General features: G+C 39.2%; 2 protein-coding genes across 2 annotated transcripts in view; one reads left to right on the top strand and one right to left on the bottom strand.

Moving 5' to 3' along the window:
- LOC109432005 (uncharacterized) overlaps positions 1 to 20,774 on the bottom strand; it is a 189,070-nt gene that overhangs the window by 39,084 nt on the left and 129,212 nt on the right. The window contains exon 4 of the mRNA XM_029868400.2: positions 7,793 to 7,899. Within this exon, the coding sequence (XP_029724260.2) occupies positions 7,793 to 7,899 (107 nt within the window). The remainder of the gene's footprint in view (positions 1 to 7,792; positions 7,900 to 20,774) is intronic.
- Positions 11,845 to 14,409, top strand: LOC134289812 (uncharacterized). Its single transcript, XM_062856367.1, has 2 exons — positions 11,845 to 12,070; positions 12,135 to 14,409. Exon 2 carries the CDS (start codon positions 12,363 to 12,365, stop codon positions 13,758 to 13,760), a length of 1,398 nt encoding a protein of 465 aa, XP_062712351.1. The 5' UTR covers positions 11,845 to 12,070; positions 12,135 to 12,362; the 3' UTR covers positions 13,761 to 14,409.

Below are 20,774 nucleotides of genomic sequence, written 5' to 3'. Positions count from 1 at the left end.
ATCGACCACGTTCTAATCGACGGTAAATTCTTCTCGGATATAACCAATGTCCATACATACCGCAGTGCGAATATAGATTCGGATCACTACGTAGTAGCTGCATGCATGCGCTCAAAACTTTCGACAGTTATTACCACGCATCGAAGTCGAACGCCGCGGCTAAACATCCAGCAGCTGCGTAACGTAAAAGCGGCTCAAGACTACGCGCAGCAGCTAGCAGTGGGCCTATCAGCGGAAGAGCAGCTTTTCGTAGCTACACTTGAAGAAGGCTGGAGTGGCATCGGATCCGCCATAGGTAGTACCTCGGCTACAGCACTAGGCTTCGCGACTCCGAATCACAGAAACGACTGGTACGACGGCGAATGCGAACAGTTGAAAAACGGGAAGAATGCAGCATGGGCGAGAATGCTGCAACACCGTACGAGAGCGAATGAGGCACGTTACAGACAGGCGCGGAACAGGATGTAGTAGCGCCAGCAAGAAGAACTAAATATCTACCGCGCTAAGGACACACGAAAGTTCTACCAGAAGCTGAACCGCTCGCGAAGAGGCTTTTTGCCACAGATAATCACGGTAATATTCTCACCAGCGAGCGTGAGGTGGCGGCAGCATTATGATGAGCACCTCAATGGTGACGTTACAAGCACCGAAGGTGGCGTGGTAACAGATTTAGGAGTACGTGCGCAGGATGAAACATTTCCAGCCCCTTACCTCCAAGAGATTGAAGAGGAGGTTAGCCGGTTGAAAAACAACGAAGCCGCTAGAGCAAATAACTACTAAGCGAGCTTCAAAAATACGATGGAGAAGCACTGGTGAGAGCACTACACTGGGCCATTACCAAGATTTAGGAGAAGGAAGGATCACCAGAGGAATGGATGCAAGGTATCGTGTGTGCCATCTACAAAAAGGCGACAAGTTAGATTGCGGGAACTATCGCGCGATCACATTACTGAGCGCTGCCTACAAGTCTCTCAAATTTTATGCCGCCGCCTCTCACCGATTGCTAGAGAGTTCGTAGGGCAATATCAGGCTCGATTAATGGGAGAACGCTGTACAACAGATCAGATGTTCGCCATCCGCCAGGTGTTGCAGAAATGCCAAGAATACAAAGTGCCCACGCATCACTTGTTCATCGATTTCAAATCGGCGCATGATACAATCGTTCGAGAACAGCTATGGCAGATTATGCACGAATACGGATTCCCGGATAAACTGATACGATTAATCAAGGCGATGATGGATCGAGTGATGTGCGTAGTTCGAGTATCAGGGACACTCTCGAGTTCTTTCGAATCTCGCAGAGGGTTACGACAAGGTGATGGTCTTTCGTGCTTGCTGTTCAACATTGCTTTAGAGGGTGAAATAAGGAGAGCGGGGATGAACACAAGTGGGACGATTTTCACGAAGTCCATTCAGCTGCTTGGTTTCGCTGATGATATTGATATTATAGCTCGTAAATTTAAGACAATAATGGCGGAAACGTACATCCGACAAAAGAGTGAAGCCAGGCGAATAGGATTAGTCATTAATGTGTCGAAGACAAAATACATAATGGCAAAGGGCTCCAGGGTGGAATCACCACGCCCACCACCCCGAATTTCAATCGACGGTGATGAAATCGAGGCGGTTGAAGAATTCGTGTACTTGGGCTCACTGGTGACCGCCGACAACGACACCAGCAGAGAAATTCAGAGACGCATTGTGGCAGGAAATCGAGCTTACTTTGGACTCCGCAGAACTCTACGGTCGAACAATGATCGCCGTCACACGAAGTTAACTATCTACAAATCGCTGATTAGACCGGTAGTCCTCTATGGGCACGAAGCATGGACCCTACGTGCAGAGGACCAACGCGTTCCCTCTACGGCGGAGTGCAGATGGAAGAAGGGACTTGGAGATGGCGAATGAACCACGAGCTGCATCAGCTGCTGAGAGAACCAACAATCGTCCATATCGCGAAAATCGGGAGGCAACGGTAGGTGGGTCACGTCATCAGGATGTCAGATAGCAACCCGACTAAAATAGTTCTCGAGAGTCATCCGACCGGTACAAGAAGACGTGGTGAGCAGCGCACTAGGAGGGTCGGCCAAGTGGAGGACGATCTGCGGACCCTACGCAGAGTGCGGAACTGGAGACAAACAGCCATGGTCCGAGTTAAATGGAGACGGCTACTATGTACAGCAGAGGCCACCCCGGCCTTAGACTGATCGGTGCGGTGCCATTGGCGTATCTAGGATTTTTTCCTAGGGGGTGCCTTGGGGGTGCCTTGGGGGTGCCAGTTTTAGTGGATTCCAGTATGTTGTGTTTTTAAAAATAAAAGGAAAAACCGATTTACCCTCAATTTCTTTCATGAAACAATGATATACTGCGTCGCGGGAAAAATAACCCGCAAATTTAAACGCACTATATTTAAAAGGACAGTTTATTTTTTTTTTGAAAATTCGAACCATGGTACAGATTGAACACTTTCACCGCCATGTGAGGCTTAATACATGGAACTTGTATTTTCAGTTTGAACTTAACAATCATCGAGACAACCCCTTTGTTAGTGGATTGAATATAATCAGGTCCGTAAGAATACATTTTCAGAGCAAGTGTAAATCTCTGAAACCATAAAATATCCACAAATTTGCGTGTAACTTGAATTCATCGTGACATCCTCTTTGTTAAACCAGTTGTCAAGGACAATTCAAAGAGTTATAAATACTTAAAATTGCAAAATCAGGACACATATTTGCATTTTTAGTTTAGTCATAACATACATGGCGACTACGTTTAATTAGTTGAACACTACCACGTGGACAAGAAAATACTTTTACAGAGAAATTGTGTGTACAAAATTTGGACTCGATTATCCTGAGTTCCGTTTTGAAGCTTCACAAACATATTATCAATCCAGTTAAAAAACGGAATTTCGTGCGAGCGAACTTCAATTTTTCGAGATTTCGTCTAAATTGATAATGAATCTGTTGAAAAAAATTGTACACATTATACATAACGCACAAAATTTGACTTACGTAAAACCAATACTGTAGTAATCAGTCAAAATTTCAGCATCGTACATTTCGGATAAGTCTGGTTTGTACGTATAATACAATTATTCAGACAATTTCTTCTAGATTTCGTCAGTAATTATGTAAGGAATTCCTACAGCAATTCCGATTGGAATAACCTTCGAGGAATTTCATCAGAAATTCCTTTGGAAATTTTGGAAACTTCGATTATTACCTTGGCAACTTCTTCGGTAATTCCTTTGGAAATTGATTCGCCAAAATTCTTAAAGATTTCCTTCAAGAATTTATTAGAAAAAAAAATCGTTGGTGGTTCTTTTAAAATTCTGTCACGGTAATACTACGGCTATTACTTTTGGAATTCTTTCTAAATTAAATGATTAAATTCCAATGAAACTATCGTAGAAAATAAAGAAAAACAACCACGCTGAAGGAACCCTCAAAGAAATGGTCATACTGCGATCTAGCGAATACGGAGTCGTGGGTTTGAATCCCACCAGAACTCGATTTTTTTTATTCATCTCTCAATTTGTCAATTAGCAACATTCTGTGACTTCTAATTAATTACAAGTTTTTCTCATACATTCCTATAGGATTTCACTAGAGAATTCTCTAGTAATACCTCCTAGCATTTCTCTGGAATTCCCTACTATTCCCGAAACTCGTTTAGGGATTTCTCTAGAGATTTCTATTGGGATTCCTTCAGCTGGAATTCCTTGAAGAAGGCCAAGAGGAGTAACGGGAGTAATACTCTAATTAATTTCTAGAGAAATCCATGAATAAAAACTCTAGAGGAATTCCTGGATGAGACTTTAGAATAATCCTTGGAAGAATCAACAGCATTTCTGGAAGTATCCCAGGAAAATTTCCTAGAAAAATCACAGTAAGAATGGCAGGAAAAAACCTAAAGGTATGTGTGCAGGTATTGCAGGTAAGAATTTCAGGAGGAGACCTAGGAGGCATTGCTGAAATATTTGAAGCAGCAGGAATCGCTTATGGAGTTTCAGGAGGAGTTTCTGGATGAAAACCAAGAGGAAGAATCCAATGATAAACATTTGGAGAAATCCCAGGATCCTTTAGGATTTCCAGCAGGATACACCGAAGGCAAGGTTTCTATGGAGATTGCCTTGAATAATTCCAACAAGTTTTTGAAGGAATCCCTGGAGAAATTCTTGGAAGAATCCCTAGAATAATTCCGGGAAGTATTACAGTAAGAATTTCTGGAGGATTCCTAGAAGGAATTGCTGGAAGAACCACAGCAGGAATAGCTTGAGAAATCCAGTTGAAATTCTTGGAGGAAGAAAAAGAGGAGTTCATGGAGGAATCCCATGAGAAATTTATGAAAGAATCCTTGGATAAAATATCTCGGATAAAAATTCCTGGAGGAATCACCGGAGATCTTATAAATAAATTACAAGAAAAATATCAGGAGATATTATTAGAAGGATTCTGGGATGGCTCATTGTAAAAATCTCAGCAGAAATCATAGGAGGAGTTGCTGGAGGAAACTATACAGGAATTTCTAGAGAAACCCCAGTAGAAATGCCTGGGGGAATCCAGAGAAAAAAATCCTTGGAATACCTAGAGAAAAGGCTTTGCAAGAACCGGTAGAGTTATTCTGGAAGAATCTAAAGCGAAGGCCCTGAAGGAATCGCAGGAGGAATTTCTGAAGGATCCTCAGGAAGATTTCCCGGAAGACTTGCAGCCACAATGCTAGGATAAATTCATCACTAGAAGAATTTCTGGACGTATCATAATAAGAATTTCAGGAGGAATTGCTGGATAACATTTCTAAAGGAATTCCTGGATGAGTCCTTGTAGAAATCCGTGGTAGAATAATCGAAGAAATTTCTGCAAGAATTCCAGGATATTTTCCTGAGAAGATACCAGTAAAAAACCAGGAGAAAGCTCTAGAAGAATCCGTAGCATATTTTTTGAAGTAGGGGTGGACACCGGTTTTGGCAAGTCCAAGGGAAATCATTTTTATAAAAATAACCAATAATCCATTGAAAACTACCAATGTGTTTAATTAAAGGTTTCGATCTATACTTTATTAGAAAAATGAAGAAATCAAGCTAATACTTGATTTTCGTATTAAAAGTGATACTGGTTAAAACAGAAGCATTGTCGCAGTTTGGGCCATATTCTCAGCTTTGGTTTCTATTTTGGTCAATCGTATGTATTTCTTATGGGAGTGGTCAAATTTGAAGCACTGGCCAAAATAGATATATGAGAGCTGATTTTTTAAGCAAAATATTTTTTTCTTCCAGTTTTTAATCAAAATGTATGGTTTTCACAGCTGTAATCATCATATTATATTAGAATCTACTAGTAAAAAATAAATTTATGCCGATTTAGATCGTAACAGGCTGAATATCGCACTATGGCCAAGACTCCGGGCTGGCCAAATCTGAAGCTTCTACCCCACCACAGTAATAACTGGAGTAACCGTAGGTATTGCTTGAAGGAATCCCAGCTGAAATATCTGGAGGAATTCCTAGAATTCCGGGAGGTATCATAGCAGTAATTTCTAGAGAAATCCTAGAATCAGGAATGCAGGGGGTATCCTAAGAGAAGTTCCTCTAACAAATACCTGGAGCAATACGTACTGTTCTCCTTGAAAGAATCGGTAGAAGTATACTGAAGGAATCCCTGATGGAATCGCAGGAAGATTTCCCGAAAGTATTGCAGCAAGTAAGTATGCCAGGAGAAATGCCTAGAAGTATTTCTGAAGGAGTCCTAATGAGAATTGCTTGAAGAATTCCAGCTGGAATTCATGGAGGAATGTCAATAGAAGTTTTTGGAGAAATCCCCTGTGGAATTTCTGGAAGAACCTTTGGAGGAAGCCTGGGCAAATCCTTGAAGAATTCTCTGGAAGAATCACCGATGGGTTTCTTATGGGATTTTTTTCCGGAAGAACCTCCCTAGTCGAATACCTGAAGGTACCACAGTGAGAATTTTTGGAGGAGTTCTAAGAGGAATTGCTGGAAGAATCTCAGCAGGAGTTGCTTGAGGAATCCTAGCCACAATTCCCGGAGGAAGGTCAATATAAGCTTTTGGAGGAATTCCATGAGAAATTTCTGGAAGAATCTCTGAATATAATCTCTGGAAGAATTCCTGGAAGAATCATTGGAGGAACTTCTGAAAGGATCCCAGGAAGATTGTCTCGAATACCAGGAGTTCCTGAAGGAATACCAAGAATCAAAGTATGAATTTCCAAACAAATCCTAGGAGAAATTTCTAGTTTGTACAACCCCATCTGGACTGCCTGGAGAATCCTAAGGTAAATTTATTGAAGAGAAATCGGGAGGAATCCTTACAGAAATCCTAGAGAAATCACTGTATGAAATGTTGAGGTATTTCTGGAGGAATCCATGGAGAAGTCTATTGATTGTTCTTACCAATATTCAAAACGCCAATACGTACAACAGGTATATAAGTATTCCTTGTGTGTTTGAGTTTTGTTCAAATGTGCCATTAAAAAATATTAGAATTATTGTGTTAAGTTTTAAATTTTAGGTGACTGTCAAGGAAAAATTCTAGGGGGTGCTAAATTTGTTCTAGGGGGTGCCAGGCACCCCTGGAACCCCCCCCTAGCTACGCCAATGTGCGGTGCGTGTGGAAACTGCTTAAAGAATTCTAAGAACTGTTGGAACAATTTTCTTGAAAAAAATCTTTATCAGCTTTCTTAGGAACTTGTGGAAGAGTTTCCGAAGATGTTCTCTGAAGGATTCCCAGATAAACTTTTGGAAAAAATCCAGGTAGAACCAAGCCAGGAACTTTCGGAACAGTTAACAGAAGAATTTCGGAAGATCCTAAAGGATTTCTCACAAGCATTCTAAGAGGAGTATCAGAAGCCATTGACAAACTCCCAGAAAAACTCCTAGAAAAATTCTCGTACTTCTGGATTAGTTCTCGAAGCAGCTCCTAGAAGAGTAAATGGAGTAAATTGTAGAAGAATACCTGCGGGAGCTTTCGAATGATGTTGAAGGAACCGCCGAAAAAAAAATCCAGAGAAACATCCCAAAAATTTGCAGAATTTCTTGAATAAAATTTGAAGGGACTTTAGGAGAAGATCACGGATTAACTGCAACGGAATTTATTCTGCAATAATTCTAAAATAGCTTTTAGAAGAATTTCCGAAAGAAAATTTGGAGAAAATCCTGATGGAAATCCTTGAACAATATCCATTAGAGATCTAAGAGCATTTCTCATTGGAACTCAAAATAGAATTCGCAGTGGAACTTCTAGAGATATTTCGTTGAAATACTTAGAGAAATTCCCAGTGGAACTCCTGAAGAAAATTTCAGTGGATTTTATAGAGGAAACTATGTGGAACTCCTGGAAAAAATCCCAGTTGAACTCCTGGCATATTCCACAATGGCGTTAAATTGGAACCGCTGCGCTAGTGGAAGATTTGTGGAAGAATGTTGAACTTCGTATTATTTATTGCTAAAATTTCAAACATGTGTCGAATGAAATCTATTGTGGCGCTTACATCGACATACATCGAATGCGTAAATGGTTAGAATAGTGATGTGGAGCCCCTACCATGCAAGGTTACCTGTAAAAACCACTTGAAATGATGGAGATCCGTATGGCCGCATGGTTGAGCTAATCTCCTAGAATGCAGCTTCACAAATGATCCCGTGGGAACGAATCGGTTAACTATGGTTCTACGCTGCTGCTGTCAGACCACCAGAACCAGTCTAATGGGCACGAAGCATAAATTCAGAAACACAAGCTTTCCCCTGAGCCCTTCCATGAAAACGAGCACTTACCCTTGGACCACTTCGCCTCGCCTGTTTGGATACAGCTCCGGATGGGGACCGTATCGATTGAACACTTCCATCTGCTGCTCGGCTCGGGAGTCAAACGCAAAATAGGTCTGCAATTGGGGGAAAACAAGAGAGATATGTTGGTTGGTACGTTTCAACGATGATGACGGCGATGAGGATCGCTTAACATAAGTGTTGTGCATACATATATTGAGCAGCGTGAGCCCGGTTGGTAATACAATACGAACAACGTCGTTGCTGCACCACAAGCGGGATTCCTCGGTGCTATTGCGGAATCACCACCTACGGTATTTCAGCATAGAATTGCAGCTGTCGAATAAATTGCTCTTTCAGTGGGGTGCTTCAAGTGAAATTCAAAAATCAAACATTGAATTCCATCGATAAGCCTTTGTTTGTCGGCTGCAATGCGTATGATGAGCATTCATGCTTGATTGAATGATTTCATCCAAATTCGCTGAAAAAAAGCGGTTAAAAAGGTGATGATGAATTGTTATCGGATCAGCATGGGAATGCTTTCATCTGTTGGAATATCAATGGACGAAAATATACATATTTTTAACTTAGTATGGTAAATTAAACAACAATAATATTGTTTCGTAAAACATTGTAAATACGAATGACATGATGATGATGATGATGATGATGATGATTGTGTACCCACCATCAGCGCAAGGATTACCTATGGCTGCAGAGTCATACCGGAACGGAATGATCTACCTGATGGTTTGTTGTAGCAGGGTAAGCTAAATTCACTGGAGACCTTCGGAAAACAACATGATAATTGTTATCTCGTGACAAAGTCTGGCCACCCCACGAACATTTGCCCGGAAACCAGTTCATTTAACTTCCTTAGGCTACCCCTCCAAAATCCTCATACATATATGTCATGTTCAAATATAAAAAGTAATAAGGAATGAACTCACCGGGTAATCCTGACCAGCTGGTTTTCTATGTTTGGCTTTGGTCTCAGCATGCAAACGGTCCAACCATATTAAATGTGCACTCGTTCACACCGCTCGTTGATTCTCCGATCGTCCATCGAAGAATCCGAAAAAAATACATAAGCGAGAATACCCGACGCACTGAAAAACAATCTCTTGGATACTAGCATTTCCGAACTCGGAATAACGACGAACACGAGCACCACGATGCGGGCAATGTGGTCTCTTGCCACCGAGCCATCGTCGATCATTTACACAAAGTGCGAACAAAAAACACAAAGAAAAATACGAAAACGCGGGAACGACGAAATGCGGCGTGTTTCAGCCTCCGCGCCCTGCTTGTCACTGACGACCGTCGACCGTTCACTCTTCCATCAGCGTTCCACCCAAGTACGAACGAAAACACAAGAAAAATGCAAAAACGCGGTAAAGACGAAATGCGGCGTGTTTCAGCCTCCGCGCCCTGCTTGTCACTGACGACCGACGACCGTTCACTCTTCCATCAGCGTTCCACTCAAGTACGAACTAAAAACACAAAGAAAAATGCAAAAACGCGGGAACGACAAAATGCGGCGTGTTTCAGCCTCCGCGCCCTGCTTGTCGACATTGTAAATACGAATGATATACAAATAAATTATTTGTGTCTTTGTTGCTTTGCTGAAACCAACTAAAAAAAACTTTTGCCATGAAAGGTTTCAGAATATTTTGAAATTTTCTTATTTTTTCTATCATATATTTTTGAACAATGAATCAATTTTATCATTAATTTAACTTGAAATTTTGAAAGAAGAATAATCCCCTCTGAGTGATTTTCATTCGAAATCTTTTTTCAAAAACATTGAATCAAGTTCGGTATGGTACTAGCCATTTATATTTATATATTGATAAATGCGACTTCTATGTTTCTTAGGATGCAATTGTTCAAATATTAACAGTGCGCTCATGGTAAAATCATAGCTGGTTACTCGAAGTTTCCAAATATTAGCGCCCCCTATACTGGTACACCCCCAAGGAAATATTTGTGTAATGAGTTTATCAAAAAAAATCTTAAAATTTCTAAAGCATAATCCTGTTAATCTACAATAATTTTGGAAATTTTTCCAGGATTTATCTAAAAGTTTCTAGAAAGTTCAAGGAAAGAAAGTTCTTAAAGGAGATCTTAGAATAACTTTCTGTAGGAATCTCTCATAGAATTTTGGGAGCAATGCATGCAAGATTTTCTGAAATAATATGTTGAGACATTCCGGAGCGAAATATCTTTATATATCCCTTTGAGAAATTTTAGAAATCCCTAAAAAATAGCTCGTCATGGTGGAATTACAAGAGATATTTTTTTTTATTCTTCAACCACTTAACCTAATTTACAGCTCTTTGTCCACTAGGGCACTACGTGAGCGATTCCAATCAGCAGCTATACTTACACTTTGTACAGCGCCTAAATGTTTTCTATTATATTCTTATTCGAACTGGTTTGCCTTTGCGCTGCTTTCACTTTTTTTTACACTGTTCTTGGTAGAATGAAGAGCACGATGATGTTGATGTGTGGCTGTTGTTATTTTTCCAGTCCGATTGGGGGCGTCCATAATGGTTGCCGTTCGCCGATGTCCATGTTTCCGGGTTCTTTAGAGCTATATATGCTCAGAAGAGGGCCAGGTGCCAGCCACTCTCGGGGGGAAGAGCAACTGACGAAAAATTGCAAGGGCCGGGGCTGGGATCGAACCCATGACCATCCGCTTATGAAGCGAACGTGTAGCCACTGCGCCACAAGCCCCGACTCTACAAGAGAGACCACTTGGCCTTCAGATACGGACTCCAATTTTTGACACGATCATTTCTTAGCTGATCATTTTCCAACAGCGAACTTATAACATTAACAAATTTTGTAAAAGGAGGGACGGCCTAGGGTACAGTTTCATGCCTTTTATTATTTTTCAACATGTTTTAACGATTGGAGCTTATGCCTTATACTTTTGCTGATCATGTGCTGCAAAATAAAATAAACCTCTCCATGACAAAAACTTTCAAAATCACGTGAAAAATCGGAAACTATGCGAAATTCTGATTTTGATTACTAAGATTTTCTCGCAAGATATTTTCAAATTACATATTACAAGTTTTAAATGTTAGATCACAATGAAAAATAAATTATACCGAAAAAAAATTGAGTTTCCTTTACAAAAAAAAAAAAAAAAATAGAAATATTTTTAACACAATTAGACTTTGAGGACAGTAGTTGGTTAAAATTTCACCAAAATTTCATAAAATTCTGTACAAACATGAGAATCTTCAGATAACTGGTATAAAAAATGAAATATAATACCTAATTTCACTTATAAGCAATTTTCTTTCTTGTAAGTAAGCACAAAAAACGAAGGTTGCATTTCTTACATTAGTGACCCGACCAGAAGCACATATGTATGTAGCAAGATCAGAACAAAATTATGACAACTGTTGTTAGAAATAACAATAGTTGATATAATTCTTTTGTAAGAGTTTTCTATGTGAATATTCAAAACAAAATTATCATAATGTTTGTTATTGTTTTAGTAATAAAATTATAACAAAACTTGTCTCATTTATTCAAATAGATGTATAACAACATTTGTTATACTATGTATCATAAGACGAATACAAATTTAATTTTGAATTTTTGTCTCCCTTCAAAAATTTAAGGCAGGATTCTCTATTTTGAGGGGCAGATAGAAAATATTTATCAAAATTTCGTGTCTTACTGCAGATTCTTTAACAAATCCGATGAGTTTTTAATATTTTTCAGATTAAATGCTTTACTATTTTTATCTCCCCACCCCTTGACTAGCCAAAGGGTGGTGGAGTGCGACAAACAGTGGAATAAGTGTTGGTAACGTTATAAATAACACAAGTAACACATTTGTCACAGAAGAGTCACAGCAGCGTAGGTTTTTGTTGCGCAGAAGTAATTGTGACTTACTTCTAACAAATTGTAACTTACTTGCTAGAAATAAGTCACGGTGACTTCTGCGCGGTAAAAACTTGCGCTGTCGTGACTCTTCTATGTTTTACTTGGGAAATTCGTAACATGCTGATTACAACCTTTGTAACACAAACATTGTTGCCGCCAACACTGCCCCACCTGGCACTGTTTTAAATATATCTATGAACCAGTCTAAATGATAGCACCCAGGCATACAGCAACGATGAGAGACAATTGGTATTTCTATTCATATAGGACATAACAGTCGAAATCGTGCGATGCGAAGCTCGCATGCACGGACCATGAATTGGTCAGTGAAGTAAAACTTATATTTATTGTTATCTATATTTAAAGCTAGTATCACAGGTAATCACAGATAGTTTCTTCCTAAATCTAATTAAATTAAACCTAACTTATTACTAAATCACAGATATTAAAGTACGTGAACTTAGAAACTATGGGCAAAATGTATTGCTACGCTCAACACTGAAAAATGTAAGTAAAATGTAAAACAATGAAATTATAAAGGAAATAAACATACTCTATTACAGCTTTTAGCTGATTCGCACCCACATCCCGGAGTTTGCGAGCTGCTTAATAGAATTCAGCCAAGAGTCCCTCTAAGTTCCCGTAACACTAAAAGATTTTTCAATCTACGATGAGTGCAAGTAAAACGGATAGCTGTCCGGCATTCTATTCAGCACCAACGGGAGGCTGCGACAACTGCCCGCGCCCCGTTTTGTGCGACGATGTACAATGGACCTGCAGCGTTTGTGTCCCAAAGGTTATTGTATCCAGTAAAATTGAAAATCGAATCGCCCTCCTCCGGCTGGAACAACTCGAGCAAGAGCGCGCACTTCAGCAGCGCGAAATGGAAGCGGAGAGACGGGCATTAGAGAAAGAGCGAGAGTTATTGCAGAAGAAATACCTCTTGCTAGTGCAACAGTTTTCGATGCGTCGAAATATGAAGAATCATGATCGTGATACCGTTCGAACAACAGGTGAAGATAAAGATGATCAATTCATCTCGGATGTCAATATCATCCACAGTGAGTCTGTCGGCGAAGAACCGTCGCCCGATTATAATAATCAAAAACCAGCTACCATTGAATCCATAGCACACGATTCAGTGCACAATGGTCCAAACTGGACTGTTTATTCGAAACAACTACAAGTAGTGCAGCCGAGATGTTTGGATTTCGCCGAAACTTGGTCAGCAAAGGATAGGATTCAGCAGCGAAATATCCGCGCGTTTCCTAATACGATTCCACCAGGACGAAATTGCACATTTGACTGCAGTGTGTTGACCAAGGTTAATTATACATTCTTTGTATCCTCCGATCGATTTTTAAAACATGAAAACTATTCTATTGCAAATGCTCTTGCAAGCCAGTGCACAAGTGATACACAAGCAAGTGCACCTCCCATGTTTGTGGCTCCGAAAGTGCCGGAGCCGGCTCCTCCCCCTGCGCGGACGGCGGTGACGAACGAAGGTGTTTCTGGCAGAGAAGGCACCATGGAGCTGGCAAAAATTAAGTGCAAAGAAAAGGTCAGTACGCAGTATCCACAGCATAAATTACAGACTTCAGATCGTTTTCGGACCACTGTGCAACGTAGAAAGTGTGAGCTACCTTATCGTTACCGTCATCGTCATCTGAAGTGTATTGAATCGCGCTCCCGATCGAGATGCAGTGACCAAAGTAAGTGTTTTCCACATGGATACAGCCATGGAAGACAAGCAGCGTCCAAGGACTATGACCTTCATCTGCAACCTGATTGGAGCGACGGAAGCTATATAGAATTAGTCCGTGGTCAATGTAGGTCGTTATCCGCCGGACTGTCGAGGTTAGATATGTCTCATCAAAATCAACAGAAACGAAGCGCAGAGGAGGATAGACGTGTAGAGTCGGATACGTTTTGCGATTGCAAAGTTGACCGGTTCCACAATAAGAAACGTTGTTGTGAAAAAATCAGAGATATTGGAGCGATAGCCACAGGTAACCTTTCGATGCTCGTTGTCGATCAGTTTGCCAGTGCTCTTCGTTTGGCAAAATGACGAAAAAGAACATTATGTGGGGGATCCGAAGGTAACAGTTGCAGTCTATAAGTTGTCAGAATTTCTTAAATCTGTGAGGGAAGACTTAACTAGACGAAGTGTTGGCAGCATTGGGTCTCAGTAAAACTGGGACCGATGGCCAGTGTTACGGGGGGGAGAATGTTGCCGCCAACACTGCCCCACCTGGCACTGTTTTAAATATATCTATGAACCAGTCTAAATGATAGCACCCAGGCATACAGCAACGATGAGAGACAATTGGTATTTCTATTCATATAGGACATAACAGTCGAAATCGTGCGATGCGAAGCTCGCATGCACGGACCATGAATTGGTCAGTGAAGTAAAACTTATATTTATTGTTATCTATATTTAAAGCTAGTATCACAGGTAATCACAGATAGTTTCTTCCTAAATCTAATTAAATTAAACCTAACTTATTACTAAATCACAGATATTAAAGTACGTGAACTTAGAAACTATGGGCAAAATGTATTGCTACGCTCAACACTGAAAAATGTAAGTAAAATGTAAAACAATGAAATTATAAAGGAAATAAACATACTCTATTACAGCTTTTAGCTGATTCGCACCCACATCCCGGAGTTTGCGAGCTGCTTAATAGAATTCAGCCAAGAGTCCCTCTAAGTTCCCGTAACAAACATTTTACAATTTATTAGATTTTTAGTATTGTTACGAAAAAGCTTTATATTTTTTGTTGTATTGGTCACTCGAGTCAAGAGTTTTATAACAAAATTTGTTACAAATTTGTTCTGAAATATGCATATAACAAAACTTATTTAATTTTGTTAGGGAGCGTCTATAAATAACGTAGCTATTTTTAAACGATTTTTAACACTCCCTCCCCACTCGTACCATTTCGTCACAAACTCGAATACCCCCTCCTATAAATAACGTAGCTTGATGAACAACCATTCCTCCCATCTTCAATCAAATTTTCATGTTAAAAAGTAAAAAAGACTCGTAACTTAGTTCTGATTTCAATTTCAACTGATATGTTTACCGAATGTTATTTACAACTAACAATAGCAAGAAAACACAAGGTACCGAACCTCTTGGGCTGTGACTGGTATTTTTGGCATTTTTTCTGCTATACCTCAATCAATATTGAACCAATTGACTTGATTTTTTGTAGACGGCTAGATATTATGCGTATCTCACCGCGTACAAAAAATCAAGTCAATTGGTTCAATATTGATTGAGGTAGAGCGGAAAAGTGCCCAAAGTAGAAGCCCCGCTGAGATGGTTCCACTTCCCTAGGTATGCCGTTTCTTTCCACCGTTTACTTTAAGATATTAGTTTGCTCGATAATAAATCTGTTAAGAATATCAAATTGATTTCATTTGAATAAATTTCATCCTGACATTTGGAGGGCCCTGCAGGAGTTTCTTCTGAAATTCTTCAAGCAGTTCATTCTGGGATTCCTCAAGGAGTTTCTTTTGAGATTCCCATGTTTAAGAATTCCTCTCTTTTTGAATTCGTCCAGCACTTCCTTAAGAGATCCCTTCAATAATTCCTTTTAAGATTCCTCCAAAAGTTCCTTCTGAGATTTCTCCAAGAGCTTTTTGTAAGGTTTTTCTATGAGTTAATCCATAGTTTCCTTCAGGAGTTCTTTCAAGGTTTTATTCTCCTTTCCCCCATGAGATTTTTCGGACATCTCTTAAGGGATTTAAACCAGAATTTCTTTTGAGATTTCATCAGAACTTCTTTCTGGATCTCCCCTCCAGGAGTTGCTTCTAGGATTGCTCCAGGAGGTCTTTTTCAGGTTCCTTCAGGAATTTCTCTTGGATTCTTCTAAGAGTTTCTTCTGGGATTTATCCAGGTTTTTTTTCCAGGACTCCTCCAGGAACTTCTTCATGCATCCCTCCCTTTACTCCTACCAAAATTTCTCCTGGATCTCTTAGAATTCCGCGAGCAATCCCTCTCTCATAGATAATCCTGGGATTTCTTAGATTTCACCAGGTGTGTTAGCTGGATATTTTCCGAGATTCCTTCAAAAGCAATTTTCTGAATTACTTCAGACATTTTTTCTGGGATTCCTTCAAAAATTCATTCCGTGTTTTATTCAGATATTGAACCAGGAGCTCCTTCTAAGACTCTACAAATAGCTCCTTCTAAGATTCTTCCAGGAATTTAGTCTAGATTTCTCTGAAAGTTCCATCTAGAAATGCTCCAGGAACTCCTAAAGCTATGTTCATTTAGAACCCGGAATGACAAAATCACGTATATCTTAGGGATGGAATAACAAACATAAAAGGTGAAGCCCTCAAAACAAAGGTTATTTATTGTACTTTCATGGAAAAATATCATTAAAATTATTTATTTTTATTTTTCACACATTTTCTCACTTTTTCAGTGTTGACCTCTCTAAAAATCTAGTCTGACTAGGATTCCGAAGAAAAATTGCCAAACTTTTTTTTATTGCGAAATGAGGGGCAACTCAGTGAATTTAGAAAACGCGAAATTTTAGTGTTTTTTTCGTTGATAAACACTACCCATCTGTGACGATACCACTGAACGTCTTCGGCTGTCATGGCAGCTCATCAAAACAGGTAAAACCTCTACATATCCCTTGTGTGCGTTTTTGAAAAGCAGCACGCGATTCTTGAGGCTGTCATCCTTGTATGAATTGGTTCTCATTATCTTGTTGCGAAAAAACCATGCCCAGAGTTCGAACTTCTTGCCAAATCTTCAAATTCAAAGCAGATTTATCAATGAACCCAAGCTTTTTTCGTCCGAGGACACTTCCTTATGCCATGGTTAACTTTTTTTTTATTTGTATTAACGAGATTTTTAGCCCTAGGCTAGTTCATCTCGGGACCCACATTTTACTTCCCTTCCGAAGGAAGAACCCACATTTTGTGAGTATGTCGGGAGTGGGTTAACAACATCTGTGCACATAACACATAATGGTTTTGACGATATTAACATTTTTCACGACTGTCGTACCTGACCACGATAAATTTTCAACGTGTTTGTGCAAGATTTTTTTCCTCCTCTTGTCTTCAATCTGAAATAACTTTTCACTCGTTGCTAGAAAATCGATGAATTTTTCACCATTTAAAGAGGATTAGTGTATGATCAGAGTGCTGCAAAAGAATGATGATTATGTTCATTGAGAGCGCCACTAGAAAATGTGACATGATTCCGGATTCTAAGTGAACATAGCTTTAACGAGATTAATTTTGGGATTTCTCTATGATTTCCATCCAAGATTTCTCCAAGAGCTCGTTTTGAAGTTCCTCTGGAATTTATTTCAGGGGTTTCTTCTGAGATTCCTCCAGCTCCTTTTGCAATGTTTTCAGAAGTTTGTTTTTCTTGGATTCCCAGAAATAATTTCTGTGGAAATGTTATCCTTCTCCTGTAAGGAACTGATTTAAGAAATTCAGATTAAGAAAGAGAAATTAATTTAGAAATACCTTAAAAAATGTTATTTCAGCAATTTAAGAAATTGTTGGAGGAATTATTCAAGGAAGCCCTGTAGAAATTATATAAGGAACTATTGGAATAATGCCATAAGAAATTCTATAAATCCTTAAAACTCTTGGAAGTTTTCCATTGAAAACATCTAAAGGAATTTCAGAAAGAATCTTAGATGGAGTTTCTACAAATATCGTGCAAGGAGTTCCTGGGGGATTACCGTGAGGAGTTTCTAGACAAACCCAAAATTCACCAGATTCAAACATCAACCGCATATGACTACCACCATAAACCCATTCGGAGTCTCCCAGCATTCCCTATTGAACCTTGTCTTGAGCTGTATGTATCACAAAAACCTCTAGTCATTATCCTAGTTGGAAACTCGCCGAAACCCATAAAAGTTCTCGACAAATATTGATCTGGGTTGCATAAGATCTCTGCTAGAACTCCAATGTAATACTTTTACTCACGCCAATAGAAAAAACATTCCGACCTAATTTTCCCAAGCCATACCATAGGAATTCTAATCAAGTTCTTACTGCCGTAAGCTGAAACTCCCTCCTATCACGCTTTACAGCCAGGATCCCATCATAGTTCTCACTACAATCCCACTGGAAGTCCCCAAAACCCCAGCGGAGCGTCATAAATTAGCGCTCTCTTTTACATGAACGAACCACACATTTAGAATTCAATCACACTATCCAAGGAAAGCCGATGAAATTCTGAAAAAAAAGTCCGAATCGTAAACGAAAAGACCACGCAACGTCAAGGACTTCAAATTTTCCTAAGGAAACGCGGCATGCAGTGCCTTTAGCGAGCAGCGAACTCTTTGTCCTGTGATGCATTTGAGTGAATTAGATTTTTGTCTGCATACACAATACATTATTCTTTACGTAGGAAAACCATTTTCTCAGATCCAGTTGATGTGTCCGATAGCTGCATGTCTTATGAAAGAAAGTCGGCACATATTTCCCTAATATTTTTTATATGTGAATGAAAACCAATATTAATGCAATATATTTTTTTTCTTGGTATTTTTCGGCTTTCAGTCACAGAAAAGCGTTGATTATTTTAGATCATTGCCAACGTTTCGATCCTGTGGTTGGGATCTTCATCAGGGCCTATTTATTTTGAAAAGAAGGGGGGAGTTGTACAATTATGCTGTTTTTATGATCGATGTAACTGAAAGCCGAATACCAAGTTTACGTAAACCCAGTCATACCCCGTAGAGTATATTTTTTCGAATTACTGAAAAATGCAGAAAAAAAATTGAATAATCACGAAATATTTTTTTTTTCAATAGGCTTAGTAGCCAGCTACGTAGCATATCATAAACCCCTACCCTCTATCGTCACACTTCGTCACAAAATCACAAACACCCCCCTCCCCCCAAAAAGCTACGTCATTTATGGACGCTTCCTTATGATTTTATGATTTTTGTTAGACTACACAAAATTTGATATAATCTTGTTATGTTTATACCTTAACTTGTTTTATTTTTGTATTGATTGGAACGAGTTTTGTTTGATTATATGTTATTTACTACTTACCTTGCTACTAACGGTCTTCTTCTTCTTCTTTTATGGTTCTACGTCCCTACTGGGACTTGGACTGCCTCGCTTCAACTTAGTGTTCTTTGAGCACTTCCACAGTTATTAATTGAAGAGCTTTCTTTGCCTGCCATTGCATGAAATTGTATATTGTAAAGCTAGTACAATGATACACTATGCCCAGGAAAACGAGAAAAATTTCCTGACCGGAACGGGAATCGAACCCGCCGTCTCCGGATTGGCGATCCATACATGTTTATAACATGTTTTATAATAACCGTTGTCACAAGAATCATTATAACAAAATAGCACAACCTCTAATAATTTTGTTTTTCTCATCTATTTGGGGAAAGCACTTATATTGGAAGTTAAAAAATATGTTTTACCTCAAGAGCTGGTTAGTCAGTGAGTAACTTAGAGTAGAGTAACCTTGATGACACCACTGAATATGAATAAGAGTCAAAGCATTTGGTTATCGAATAAAACAGCTCTAGAAATGATGAATCCTTTCAAAAGTTTGTTATCCCAAGAAAAACTATATAATTTCTATTCTCTTCTGGGATAATACATTTCTCCCATCTGGGAGCATCGCAAAAAGTGGCCCGCTAATTGAGTGCTTTGTCTTGTCTACTGAACTGTGCTAAAACAAAACTCTTGTTCTAATACAAGGCAAGTGTCTGCAAGTTATTTGTCTTGTTTCTGCTTGATTTATCGCTCCTACTTTTTATCCTTCACACCAATTTCCGCTAGATTTTCCCCTCTGTGCTCGTGCTCATTCCGAGGCCAAAGTTGTCGGGATTTCAGTGTGTCTGTCTGACCACAGAGCATCCGTTGTCGCGCTAAAGCCCCGGCCACACCGTTGCATAACGACATACTCTCACCTCGATGCAGTATGTTTGAGCTGCCAGTGCAGTTCTTGCTTGTATGCCGTTGTTGCCCTCTATAAGAGGGATGCGTTGGATCAAATGTGCCCACTAACCCTGATGGGAAAGTTTTGAAGAACTTAAAATTTTTATTTCAGGTCCAATAATCACATTAAGAATATGTATCCAGCGGATTAACAGCATTGGCGTAGCTAGAGGGGGGGCCTGGGGGCGTAGAATCCGCCAGGTCCCCCCCCCCCCAGAAATTTTTCACGACTTTATATATAGAAATTAGAAAAAATCTGAAAACAACTGTCGTGGTGACAAACATAGATCTATAATAGACATTGATTTGGCATAATATGTGTTTAAATTGACTGTTATTGGAGACTATTCTCAACTTGTCACTCTTTACAAGATCATTGTTCAAAATGGTCTAAGTAATTAGTTAGTTTTGTTCGGAAATATTATATAACCAGAATTATATAAAAAGCAATGCTTTGTACATCGTCTTTTTTAAATTGCTGAGAAATTAAATCTAAATGATAATTTCCAGGAATTCTTCGATGGATATCTTCAAGAATCTTTGAATTTTCTAGCAGTATTACTGCAAAATATGGTTAAGTGCTTCTTTGTGGAATTCAAGTATCATGTGGGAAAAAACTGGTTGAATTTGAAATGGAATTCTAGCAAAAGTTTTTGAATTCCTAGTGATAATAAATGTCACATAATAAAAAATGATTCATGTAGCTGAAGCGTAAACGCGAGTGTATTCATTAAACCATGCTGGAGGTGATTTCTAGTCGGTCACTATTGATTTCTTTTATTTCGTGGGCCAGGGGTATTTGTGCGTCTATCAAAAAATGCACAAATTAAAATGGTCATTGAGGAAGTTTTAATATATTTAAAATCTGGTGCTTGAATGGGTAATATTGAAGGTTTTGATGATTGGACTTCTTGGAGGAAATTTCTGAGACGTTCTGGACAAATTCCATGCGGATTCCCTGAAAAGTTCCTGGAATAGTGCCTGGAGCATTAGGGGATTTTTTTTTATTATCGTACAAATGGCTATCGTGATTTCGGGTGAAATTTATCAGCGTGAGGACCATTTTTATTGGTTAAAAATAACGCTTTAAGCTTAAAACCACTTGTAAAATATG

This window comes from Aedes albopictus, chromosome 3, assembly GCF_035046485.1.
Source record: "Aedes albopictus strain Foshan chromosome 3, AalbF5, whole genome shotgun sequence".
NCBI classification, from domain to species: Eukaryota; Metazoa; Arthropoda; class Insecta; order Diptera; family Culicidae; genus Aedes; species Aedes albopictus.
This window is presented reverse-complemented; position numbering and strand designations above follow the sequence as displayed.

What these genes read in the sequence shown, in the direction of transcription:
- LOC134289812 (XM_062856367.1), top strand. Translation starts at nt 12,363, where the DNA reads ATGAGTGCAAGTAAAACGGATAGCTGTCCGGCATTCTATTCAGCACCA.